Below are 12,923 nucleotides of genomic sequence, written 5' to 3' on the forward strand. Positions count from 1 at the left end.
TCAATCGCCCCTCAAGTTTATAAATCATTTGGAAGAAAATTAAAACTTTTGACTGAGTTCCTATTTTTACCTGGTTTATGACAAAAGAACAATAAAGAAAAACTGGCCTGATTAATAATTTATGAAAGAAGTAGTCAGCAAAAGTAACTTTATGCCAAGAAAATAACCTCACATAAAGTAGAAAAAAGAAATAGTTTAGAAATTGTCAAATCAAATTGTAGATCTATATGGAAATGTCTGCTTTCTCAAGTTTGTTAAATTAAGTATGATAAAGCCTGGTTGATACTAAGAGAGTGAAAGACAAAAAATCACCGAGCATTTACATGAATTAATTCTTGAGACACAGTCAAATTTTCCTGGCATGACCTAGCACTAGCAAACAGGAAGGACAAAATTATCACAGTACAATGTTTTAGAGGAACATTTAAAGTTAGCTCAGTGAGAAACTGAGTAGAGGGTGATTACAATATTTAAATTTCAAATGGGAAATAATACAAAGTAATCTGATATATTTATAGAATTATTTGTATTTAGAGAATAGAGTTTGAAGAACTATCCAGATCATACAGTTCAATTTTTCTTATTTTACAATTAAGGAAATATCAAGCAAAAGATATCAGGAGATTTACCAGTTAGTGACAAAACGGGTCCAAGATTAAAGTGTTTTGTTTGTTTTAAACAGCCTCTCAGTGTGTAACAATGAAAAGTGAATTGTATTAAAAGGTCCTATATTAAGAGAAAGATAAAAAAAAAAAAAAAAAAGAAATCTCTGGAAGAAATGCCTGGATTTCCAATTCTTGAATTCTACCTCATAAATAGTAAAAAACTTGATGCATGAGTTACTCAGAGATGTGGATGCTACTCCTGACTTCCTTGGGCACATGCGCATGTAGTTTCATTTATAAGATACACCTTACTATATAGACTAGAAGCCATAACATGTCCCTCAGAGAGGGAACTAAGTACATAAAAATAACATTAAATAGTTGCAAAAAATATCTGGGTCAATTTAAATGTCAATGACATCATTTCATCTTTCAGTTTTTGTAAAATGAATCACAGAACAAATTTAAATGAAGTGATATTAGGTAAGTTTGTATATTGATCAAATTCAACGAGCAGAGTTTAGTTTTATACAATTATTTTATGAAAGCTAACACACTACAATGTAATTAATTATATCCATTGTATCCATGGAAAGCAGTTATTATTCTGATAAGAAATCAGATTAAATAATTACTGACACATACTTGCATGAACCAGTCCATGTACTTAAACACTATGCATGCTGCCTCTCATATAATTTGCTTTTATACTTAGGAATATTTAATTAGTATGTTATACAAACACATAATAACATTCAGTGATTAACAATTGTTCTAGCTTCAAATTTTCCCTACATGATTATCTCACTAGGGTAAAGGATAGGTTGAGTTATGTGACCAAACAATATGACAGCAATGAGGAAAAATTTAAATCTCTAAGTGACTAGAATCTAGCTACCTATCATCTTTTAAAAACAATTTCTGGTACTTTTTGATGTGTTTTATATTTAGTCAATCTTACAGGAAATAATTTTGCTGAGTGATGAAAAATAAAATGATTGAAAATGTTGCTGTTGTGTCCAGAGGGAATATAGGAATTTCAAGAAATTGTAGGGCTTCATTTGTGTTTATCAACGACTACCAAACTGGTCATGAAGTGAAGTTAATTTCTTCAATGATCAAAAATATCAGGCTGGGCACGGTGGCGCACACCTGTAATCCCAGGGGCTCAGGAGGCTGAGGGAGAAGGATTGTGAGTTCCAGCCAGACTCAGCAACTGGGTATATGGCTCAGGGTTTAAGCAACCCTGGGTTCAATTCCTGGCACCAAAAAGAAAAATTCTATCTATTTATCTTGGAAGGGGAATGTTTTCTTATGATAAATTTATACTTCAAAATGCCACATTACCTAATTCAAAGACGGCAACATTGATTTCAGACCATTTAGAAGTTTTGAGCAATTAACTAATACAGATTAAGAAAAAAAAATGTAAATAAAGGAATCTGGCAAACAAAACTGTAAAAAAAAGTAGGTCAAGGGAAAAGAAATCATATATTTAATAGTAAAAAGGAAAGAAATGTAAATTACTTTAGAAGCTTTGTAAAAAATTTGGCAGCATCTACAAAAACTGAAAATGTATGTATCCTATGACTAAACAGTTCAATTTCTAAGTCCATCAGAAAATCGTATGCAAATATACATTGGAAGCATGATCACTATAGCATTATTTGAAACAAAAAAACAAAATAAAGTTATCAGAAAGAAAATGGAATATTACACAACATCTAAAGGGATACATATATATACAAAGTTATAGATAAAATTTATGGACACATCTAAAAAAATAACCTTTGAGTGAAAAAAAAAAAACACACAAGAGGCATCACAATTCCTACAGTATGAAAATAAGCACAAACAATAGTTCCTATGTATAGTACTTATGAGTGTACATATAAGGGCTTAAACATGGACTAGAGTTTTATAGAAGAAAGTCATGATAATGGATGTCTTTGGGAAGGAAGAAAAGGGAAGCAGATTAAGGTAGATGGTTCAAGAAGACAACTATAAAGTTTTATTAAAACACATTTAAATATGACATGTCTATAGTTATCTTTAAAAATTTCCCAAAACAAAGCAAATTCCCCCATGAACTCACAGGAAAGTATCTTAATTCAGTCCCTTTCTACAATGAGAATTTGGAATGCTGCCAGGATTAGCCTTCCTGAGTTTTTAGGCTTCAGAAAGCAGGAGGAAATTCTTTTTTAGGGGGTTATCAGGGATTAAATTCAGGAGCACTCAACCACTGAGCCACATCCCCAGCCCTATTTTGTATTTTATTTAGAGACAGGGTCTCACTAGTTGCTTAGTGCCTCACTTTTGCTGAGGCTGGCTTTGAACGCTCAATCCTCCTGCCTCAGCCTCTGGAGTCACTGGGATTACAAGTGTGTGCCACCACACCCAGCAGGAACATTCTTAAACTGCTGAGAACCCCTTCATACTCTTTTTATGACATTCTAGGGGAATCTGAAAAGCATCTGCTCTTTCTTCAAATCTAAAATACAGGTAAGTAAATTGAAGAGGCCTCCAAATAATTAGAGAACAAACAATAAATTCACTAGTATGCATAATTTTCTAATATTGAAAGGTAATTTACTGGCTTGGTAGGCAAATTCATCTGATTTACTTGCAAATCCATCTTGTCTTACTTTATACTGCAACAAAAATTCTTAAAAATTCACTTATCCCTCAAAATTTACCTGTTTCAGCTTCTGATTCTGAGTCATCTTCTTCATCTTCTTCACTGGAGCAACTAGATTCATCTTTCTTTCCTTCTTCTTCTTCATCAACCTTCTCTTGTTCCAGAGATTCAATACGGGATGCATTTTTCTCTGGCTCAATAATCAATGTCTCTTTGCTATGAAAGGAAAATAGTCCTCAAATGATTATAAACACAAAAGGTTAAAATACTTTCGTTTTCCTCATATCCACAATAATTATGCTTATGGCCATTATGCCAACTCATTTCTAACAATAAAAAATTCTGCTTTTAATACTTTTCTTACTTTTTAAAGGTCTTCTGTGACTGATTATTGTCCATATTTGCTGTTGATTCTATTAGTGGAGATTTCTTATCCCGTTTTTCACTATGGAGCTTTATACAAGGTTATGCAAAGGAAAAATGAATATTATTAAAATCATTTTAATTAGTAAAATACAGAGGTTTAAATATTAACATGGTAATTTGAAAAACACTAAACAAACAAACCCAAACAAATAAATAAAAGATTTAAGTTTAACTTACAGTGGAGAGAGCTTGAATAAAGAAAGAATGAAAAAGACTAGAGAAGCTAGTCTTAAAAAGCTCTAAGCAGGATGAGGTTAAATTTTTTACATCCCTCCAGCTTCAGTTTACTGAAAAAGTCAAGGTCTACTAACCACTTGGGATAACAAATGGCATTTTACTTCAAAATCTGTTCTTTGGTTATGTAACTGGTCATCTGAGGTCCACTAGAAATCTGAAATGTTATGGTCCAACCAAATTTTCTTATGAAATTACAAAAACACATTATTCTTGATTATTCACATACAGATCATTTAAATATTCATTTTGTGAAGAGAAGGAAATAGAAATAAGAATAACACAAAAGGCTAAATATCACCACTATCCCTTTATTCTTTCAGTCTTTTAGTTTGACTGCTAGGAACAACTTAAAATCAAAACACAGAAAACATCACAAGAACAATTTTTAACTGTTTGAAATCTGGAGCTATTAAGAGATTATTAACACAGGCAATTTTTAGGCAGTCATGATACATACCAGATTTTGTTTCTTTTGTAACTCTTCTAAATATCCTAAAATGTCTTCATCTGCTACATCAAAGGCTGTTTGGCCCTAGGCAGAAAATACGGAGGAGGGTTAGTGATGGTTAAAGGTCATTAAAATCACAAACCATCTTCAGAAATTAATTATCACCATATAGAAAGAAGTTAGGGAACATTTTTCAGCAGTTATAAATGACATGATACATATAACTCAAAGGAGATACATAAGAAATCCAGTGAGAAGCTGTTGACGATATCCCCTCTTTCTTTTCTTTTAAAAAAAATTTTTAGTAAGAGTTTTATTGAGATACAACATACATATCATTCATTTAAAGTGTATGATTCGGTGTTGTTTAAGTATATTCATAGAGTTGCATAACCACTACCATACTAAATTCTGGAACATTTTTAAGACCACCCTTCCCCCTGCAAAAAGAAAATACCCTTTAGCAGTCATTCCCTTCCCAGTTCAAGGCAGCCACTAATCTATTGTGTATCTACATATAAGCATCAACTTATGTTGATACTTCACATAAATGGAATCATGCAACATATGGTCCTTTGTAACAGGCTTCTTTCACTTCACACGTTTTCAAAGTTTATCCATCTTATGGCATGTTATTACTACATCAACTCCTTTTCTTATTACTATTTTGAGACAGGGTCTTGTTAAGTGACCAAGCAAACTTGCGATCCTTCTGCTCAGCCTCCTGAGTCACTGGGATTATAGGTGTGTGCCACAACACATAGTTACTTCCCTGCTTTTTATAGACAAACTAAAAATCACTGCATGATGTACACATTTTGCTAATCTAATCACTGGCTAGACATTTGCTTTTACTTATAATAAATAATGCTGCTACAAGCACCAAAGTACAAGTTTCAACATGGATGTTTTCATATTCTTGGCTGTATTGTTAGGGGTAGTTACTGCAACAAATGGGAACTCAAGTTTAACCATTGAGGCCTTCTTTCTGATACCTTCCTAAAACTTAAATTCTTGATAGAGAAATAAATTATATATTTCTAAACTACTTAAACTACTTATATTCAGCCAGTCATAGGCATTGCTTAGTTGGAAGAATTTTTAAATCTATTTTTATTCATTGTAGGAAAAAATTTTTCCAAAGGACTGCTGACTTTTCCTGCTAAAAAAAGTCTCCAATAGGAATTTAATAAGGTAATCTATCCATCTCCATCAGTCCATGAGAAAAAAGCTTTAGCTCTAATAAACTTTCTTCCCATTTCAACCTTCAGTACTAAAGCCAAGAATTAAATTGCTGAAGAAAAATTTTGCTATGAAATAAAATAACTGGCTCAGTATTATAAGGTGCCCTTTAGAATGGTAATATATGTTGGTTAAACATATTTTTTTTGTACATGATATTCTTTGTATAATGAGTTCTAAAATGTTACAAGTGCTACACTTTTAATGCAAGTTGTGTTCAAGATCATGTTGGTTATGTGGAAGTAACTCACTGCCTTTTTTAAAAAAATACTTTTTTGTAGGTGGACACACACCTTTATTTCATTTATTTATATGTGACGCTGAGGATTGAACCCAGTGCCCCACACATGTCAGGTGAGCACTTAGCACTGAGCAACAACCCTAGCCCCAACTCACTGATTTTAAAGTACTATTTTAAACATTTATCAATTATCCTGAATGAAATATCCCATTTTAAAAAATACTTTAATGGAGTTAAATTTTGTAGCAATTAAATGCAATGCAGTTATTTTAATTACCACAGAATTTTCCTTATTAAGAATAAGAAAAGGTTCCCTTATTAACCTTTCTTTTCATTTTCTCCCTTGATAAATGAGTCTACTATGCAAACAGCAACTGATAGAGAATAAAAACTAGAGTAAAATGTGGGTTATAGTCAAAATTTTCTAATTTTAAAAGAGCACACCCATCAGCTTAATTCAGTAACTTAACCATGTTCTTTAAACAATCTATAAGATGGTTACAGAACTAACATATTATGAATAGTACTTGATTCTTAACTACTGTATGTCTACCATGCTTCACTAAAGAAGTACAAATACGGTACAGTATGTAAGCAGAGTCACTCAAAACAACCAGAAATAACTGAGGACATAATGCTGAGGTATGAGAAAACAATAAATCTATCAAGTCAATGGATCTTTAAGATGGGGGGGAAAAAACCAGGCAGCTAAAAAAATACACTATAAATTACTAGAGTCACAGACACACCAGAGGCATTAAGTCTAATTTCATAATCTATTTTCTTTATTCATTTATTCTAAATGATTTGCCTTTTCAGATATGACCTCTCTTCATATTCACAATCACAGGTGAACTAATTGAGGCAAGGATTATTATGATTCTTATTAAAAAGATGAGGAAACTCAATCTCCAAGCCAATGGTATTTGCCAAAGGTCATAAAGGTTATAAAGGGAAAATGGGAACAGAATCTAGATCTTCACTGCTCTAGTATGTCATTTGATGACTACAGAAAATAAGAAGCTCAATATAATTAGGGTTAAAAAAAAAAAAAAAAAAAAACAACTTGTGCTCAGTAGCAGAAACAGCTTTGTTATTCATTTAAATCTTTATAATTACAGGTATCAAGCTAAAAATGTGTGCTAATCACTATTAAGAGCACTCCTGACTAGCAAAACATCCTGGTTAATATTTGAGAAGGGATAATATTTAGGTACATACTAGTAAAACAATTATTTTAACAAGTTAAAAAAGCAAAATAGAAATCTTTATATTTAAAATCAGCATCACATAATTTATAATAATGTTAAAATGACAGCAAGTGTGTTTTATAGTTTGTAATTACAGTAAAAGTGAGAAGCAAATCTCTAAATATTTCTAGAACATTCTTCCTGCTTGCATGTAGACTTTCAGATTTTCTACAGAATCTGTTGCATTTTTTATATACTATTTCTCCAAATTATATTTCTTATTAATGAATTAATCTAAATTCTTAAGTACATTTCTTTGATAGTTAAGAAACAATGCAAAAATCTTAAATCTACAAGTACCAATAAAGGTATGAAATAACAAGATAAATTCACAGACAGACTTTATACAATTAAAACAAAGTGATTTGTCCATACTTTAAAGTATGGCATATTATTCAAAATGAAGATAATGAAAACAGAGAAGACAGCCTAATTCACATAGGCAAAGTTACATAATTAGTAAACAATTAAGAAACATGGGAAAAAAAAAAAAAAAAACTACCATTGCTATAGAAAGTCTCAGAAAAGGAAAAAAATATACAGGGTTTTATTTGAGCATATTTGTGGCATAAAGGTTTTTAGAATGCTATATATATTATGTAGTCCCTTCCTCACTGTTAAAATATTTTTAACATCTTAATTTTCAAGAGAAGGATTTTGATAAAATTTTAAAGTTAGATTTTAATAACAATAAGTAGTATCTAGAAAAATAAAATATGAGAAAACTAAAATTATGGAAACAAGGAACTTAGATTTAAAAAAATAACCACTACTCAATTAGTAGGAATTTAGGAAGATTACTCAATTTCTCTAATCATATTCCTGAATCTGCAAAACTCAACAATTTTATAGGGTTGTTAAAAGGATAACATTAGATAACATATGTGAAAAGAGTTTAAGTATCATAAAATTCTAAGAAAATATGAGTCATGATTTTCTTGAGATCATATAAAGATCCACTGAAATGATGAATAAAGAAATAAGATTAAAATTTAGGGTGACATGAGGAGCTGCTATCATAGTAATATAGAAACAAAAGGATAAAAAAATTTTTAAATGATTTTTTTCTCCCAGTGAATAGTTATGAATTGTACCTAGGAAAAAAACAATTATAGACTGGATGAAAAATATTTTTTTTCTCATATATACTATATATTTTGTATGTTTCACTAGAATACTAATTCATCCAGGAAAAAAACATGTTTAAACCAGGAAGTAATATAGTTTTTTTGGAAAATTGCTTCAATTGCTATCTATCTCTTTTCTGGTCTTATTCAAAGCCACAATTAATATTAAATGAACCAATCACCTAGGCAATCACTGCCTACTGAGTGAACAAATGGTCTTTATGGTCACTGAGAAAAAAGAATGCAGACCAGCGTTCAGAGAGCAATAGGTGTCCAATAATTTCTTCAGAAAAATCTTAACCCTAGAGAAATTTTCTAAACCCTAGAGAAAAAACATGAATTATAAAGCTAAAATTAGTTGGCTTTTTAGTTAAAATTCAACAGTATCAATATTTCTTTGTCTTCTAATACTGATCACAAAACAGAAAACCATTATAACAGAAACAAGAGAGAAAGCAAATTATTTAAAAATTCAGATCAAATATATGTAAGTGTAAAGAAATACTTTCAGATGAATCATTCCCAAACATTTTTACCTTGACTTTCCTGAAGATTTTCACTTATTTCCTATGTTTTCTTACCTGCACATTTCTTACATAAAACACTTATTAAAACCCAATTACTGGAGTACATATATAGAAGAGGAATTCAGAGGGCTTCTTTATCAGAAACTAGGACATGAATCTGCATTATTAGCTTCAATCTCCAAAGATATACCCATGAACAAATCTTAGGCATATGATATATCACATTCTCTTTCTTTTGCAGCTTCCCCAATTAGACACTGCAGTTACCAGAGCAACCAGCATCGAACCCTTATAAAACCATTTGTCCCACCATCCCAGATGTGAAACACCCGAAAACATATATGATTATATAACAAAGTAAAATACAATTATGTAATTAAGGTAAAATTAATCGATAATAGTATGGATAAGATCTAGATTGTCAACCTATTTTAAACATTACTCTGTGTTAATTTCATTCAAATATTTATAGGATTATAAACTTGGGACCTAACAGGTGAATGGACACAACAGAATTAGATGACCCTGTTCTAAATAAAGATAAGAACATTTTATGAACCTCTGCTAAGTACTTTACTACATTACTCTATGAGAGGCAATATATAAAATATTCTATGAAGTTATGGCTATAAGCTCACTACAGGACACACATTTTGAGTTCTTCACTGTTGCTAAGCAATTATTACCTACCGACAAGGAGTAGGTGGAGACTAGCAAGAATACTGGTTATTACACTGGTAAACTGACTGATAGGGAGCAGAGTGTAAAAATCTAATCCAACAAGAAATTCGGTAACTTGAATCTTTTCATGATTTTGTGAAAAATAATTTGTATGACATTTGCTCCCTCCTTTCCTTTTATCTAATTGTATGATATTAAGCATATCATTTACCTCACCAAACCATTTTCTCACTTGTAATATTTCATCTCAATAATCTTAACTGAAATAAAATTTTAGGGTTACTATTCTCACTTCACTATTCATGTCATTTAACCACTATAAGCACAATATCAAGACTATCAGCTAAAGAGAATTAGAAACACCTTTTATATATGTTCCAACTCAGATGGCAGAAAACATTTTTAAGGAAATGCAAAATATTTTTTAAATTTATGAATTCTTAAGGATTCTTAAAAAAAATGAATGTTAAGTTTACTCAAATGTTCTCTAGATTATGATAATATGCTTTCCTTCTTTCTTTACAGAACATGGCCGGAACCACCTCATTTCGGAATTAAAAAGACTCAAGCCACTAATTAATAAATCAATTAATGATGAACAAAATATTCTGTTATACAGTTGATAAAAATGATTATATAATTTACATTCTTATAACATTCTGAGAATAAAATTTTATTTTAAAGGTGAAATACATTTAAAAGGCCTACCACTTTGTTGACCATCTCCATATCACACAGATTGTCCACTAAAATTCGACATGCTTCTTCTTTACCCCAGTGAGCTGCAGCATGAAGAGGTGTCCAGCCATCATAATCTTTAATATTAACATCATAGCCTGCCTGTATTAAAAGTCTAAAGAGATTATAGTGAATTAGATAGTCATTAAAATCTAGAAATTAACAAATATGATCAAAGCTTTATATCATGAAATTTAACAAAAAATTTCAATATGTTTCTTTTCAGAGTTCAAATTTCCTTTGTCCTCAAAAAATGGACTAGGGCAAACAGAAAGTTAATTTTCAGAAAACACTCAGAAAAAGAGGCCCCTGTATTGCTGTCAAAATAATGCAGCTTTCATTAATTCCTACCAACTCTAAGTCTTATGGTTTAATAAGACATTGATTCCTTCTTGTTAATATCACTTATAAGTGAAAATTTCAAAGGAAAGTCCATAATTGTTTTCAAGGTAAGATAAAAAACTAACAGATTAATTTGTATGTAAAACTATTACTACCGGAATTATCTTCAGGTATCGAACGATGTTTACTCAGGTTAAATGTTTTTTTTTTTTTAAATATACTAGAATCAAACAAGCTTGTTTTGTAATGTTTTGTTGCCCTGTAGTTAAGGAACTGGTTTAAGAAAGTGTTCTTGAATCTTTATGAAAAACCATGAGAAATTTTGAAAGACAATCTGACTCTTAGGATCAAAACGAGTCTTTTTCTGCAGCAGTAGAAAGTACACATTCCAATCATCAACACGATTAGAAAACAAGTTTTCCTATATATAAAGAGTTGCAGATATTATGTCAGTATTTCTCTCTGGCTGCACATTGACATAGACATTTACTTCATTTAGAAATATAACTCACAAAGAATGGGTCTATAAATTGCACACAGCACAATCTTCCACACACACATAAAACACTCAATACTTTATAGTTCATGAAATTTAGTGTACCCTTGCCTTACTTTCTCATATTGAGCATGAGAAGGGTTTCTTTTTAATCTAAAGGAGATTATAGTGATAGTTAATATTATTAGCTTCTTTAATTGCTTATTTTAGAACTGATACTCTACTTCCTAACAATATGTAAAGTAGCTGTGTCCAATTCCCTATTCCATTCCAGTACTACTTCACTGATGAGTAAATCAGGGCCCTGTCAATCCATGTTTTTTACTAAGTCCCCCATAAGATTCTTATATTACTACCTGAATATAAGAGTCTGCAGACCAACATATAAGAGTCATGCCCATTAATTTACACTAAATAAGTATCTCCAGTATCAAACATATTATCAGACATTTTATTAGTAGAGGCAGAAATAATACTGGAACATAAGATAATAAAAAATATCCCTATTAGGAAACATGATTAAATACCCAAACAATATAAAATTGTAAATACTTGGGAATCTGTATGGAAAGGGAAGAGAGTTAAGAAAGTAGATGCATTTTTTTTTCAACAAATATGATTCTCTTGCATATGCCAAGACTCACCAGGACACTTAAAAACAAAACAACAACAACAAAAAATCACCCATATTCAAGGAACTTCTAATGGAGGATAAAAACCATGAAAAACAACCAGCCTTCACAGACAGATTCTGTAATGGAGATGCAATGGGAGTACAGAACTGAAATAATCAAAATCAAATTGAAAGAAATTATATGTTTGGGGAGAAGGGGTGGTTTTTTCTTCTTTTATTTACATATACTTATTCATAAAATTTTTAAATTAAAAATATAAAGGGAAGTCACTCTCCCACAGCTAAACACTAACCAGTTTCCCCCAACCCATAACAATATTATTAATTTTGACTGTATCCTTACTGAAAGATTTCATACACAAATATAATTCTCAAATTTTTAAAAATAAATGATACATATTTTATCCTTGAATTTGACATTTCATAATACTCCCTAGTGTTCTTTCTATAACAATATAAAAGGAGATTTCTTATTCACGTTTTAATTGCTAGAGAATATTCCAGGGAAAAGATGTACCATAATTTATAAAACCACTCTCCTGTTCCTATTATAAATAATGCTAGTAGCACATACATTTCCTACATGGGTATCTGTAAAAAAAAATATTCTATCAAGAGGTAGAATTGCTGAAGTAAAGAACTTTAAGTTGACAGAATTTGCTCAATTGTTACTTATGCTTCCACCAGTAATGTTAAGAGTATTCTTTCCTCACACCTTGCTAACAGTAGGGCAAATGTTTCAGTCTTTGCAATACGATAAAAATGGCAACTTATTGTGGCTTTTTTGCATGTTAATTATAAATGAAGTGTTCAGTGTTTTATTCTTTTAATAGTCTGGAACTTGGAGAACTTTCAGTAAAGTCACTTTAAAATGGAATGTGCCTTCAAGTTGAAGAGATGGTAAAAAAGGAATCTAGACAGAAACAACAGGCATTAAGATATCACAACAGAACTTCTAGTAGATGTAAGTGGCTGGCAAAATGCTTGCAATGGTGGTGTTTTTTTTTTTTTTTTTTTTTTTAAAGAACAGAACAGTGGCCAGATGATGAAAGTCTTATACGCTAAGTCGAGTAGTTTAATATTTATCCTGATAAGCACACCGAGAACCTTAATAAAGGACTCTAAGAACTTAGATAAATTACAAAGCAGTCTATGAACACATCTGTCAGTACTCTCATATGTGTTTAAAGAGACGAGAGTTTTAAGAAAAAAATTCTTATTTTTACTATATGCAATACTTGATATTTTTCTTTTTTTTTTAAATGCTGTCAGCAACTATGTTCATTTCATA

The 12,923-nt window shown here is 30.9% G+C and overlaps 1 protein-coding gene across 9 annotated transcripts in view; it reads right to left on the reverse strand.

Moving 5' to 3' along the window:
• PPP1R12A (protein phosphatase 1 regulatory subunit 12A) overlaps nucleotides 1–12,923 on the reverse strand; it is a 139,143-nt gene that overhangs the window by 45,409 nt on the left and 80,811 nt on the right. For all 9 annotated transcript variants that reach the window (XM_079141173.1, XM_079141178.1, XM_079141174.1 and 6 more), the window contains exons 5-8: nucleotides 10,131–10,275; nucleotides 4,364–4,438; nucleotides 3,608–3,696; nucleotides 3,302–3,459 (exon numbers count right to left, since the gene is read on the reverse strand). In XM_079141173.1, the coding sequence (XP_078997299.1) occupies nucleotides 3,302–3,459; nucleotides 3,608–3,696; nucleotides 4,364–4,438; nucleotides 10,131–10,275 (467 nt within the window). The remainder of the gene's footprint in view (nucleotides 1–3,301; nucleotides 3,460–3,607; nucleotides 3,697–4,363; nucleotides 4,439–10,130; nucleotides 10,276–12,923) is intronic.

This window comes from Sciurus vulgaris (genome assembly GCF_902686455.1).
Source record: "Sciurus vulgaris genome assembly, chromosome: 5".
In the NCBI taxonomy this organism is placed as follows: domain Eukaryota; kingdom Metazoa; phylum Chordata; class Mammalia; order Rodentia; family Sciuridae; genus Sciurus; species Sciurus vulgaris.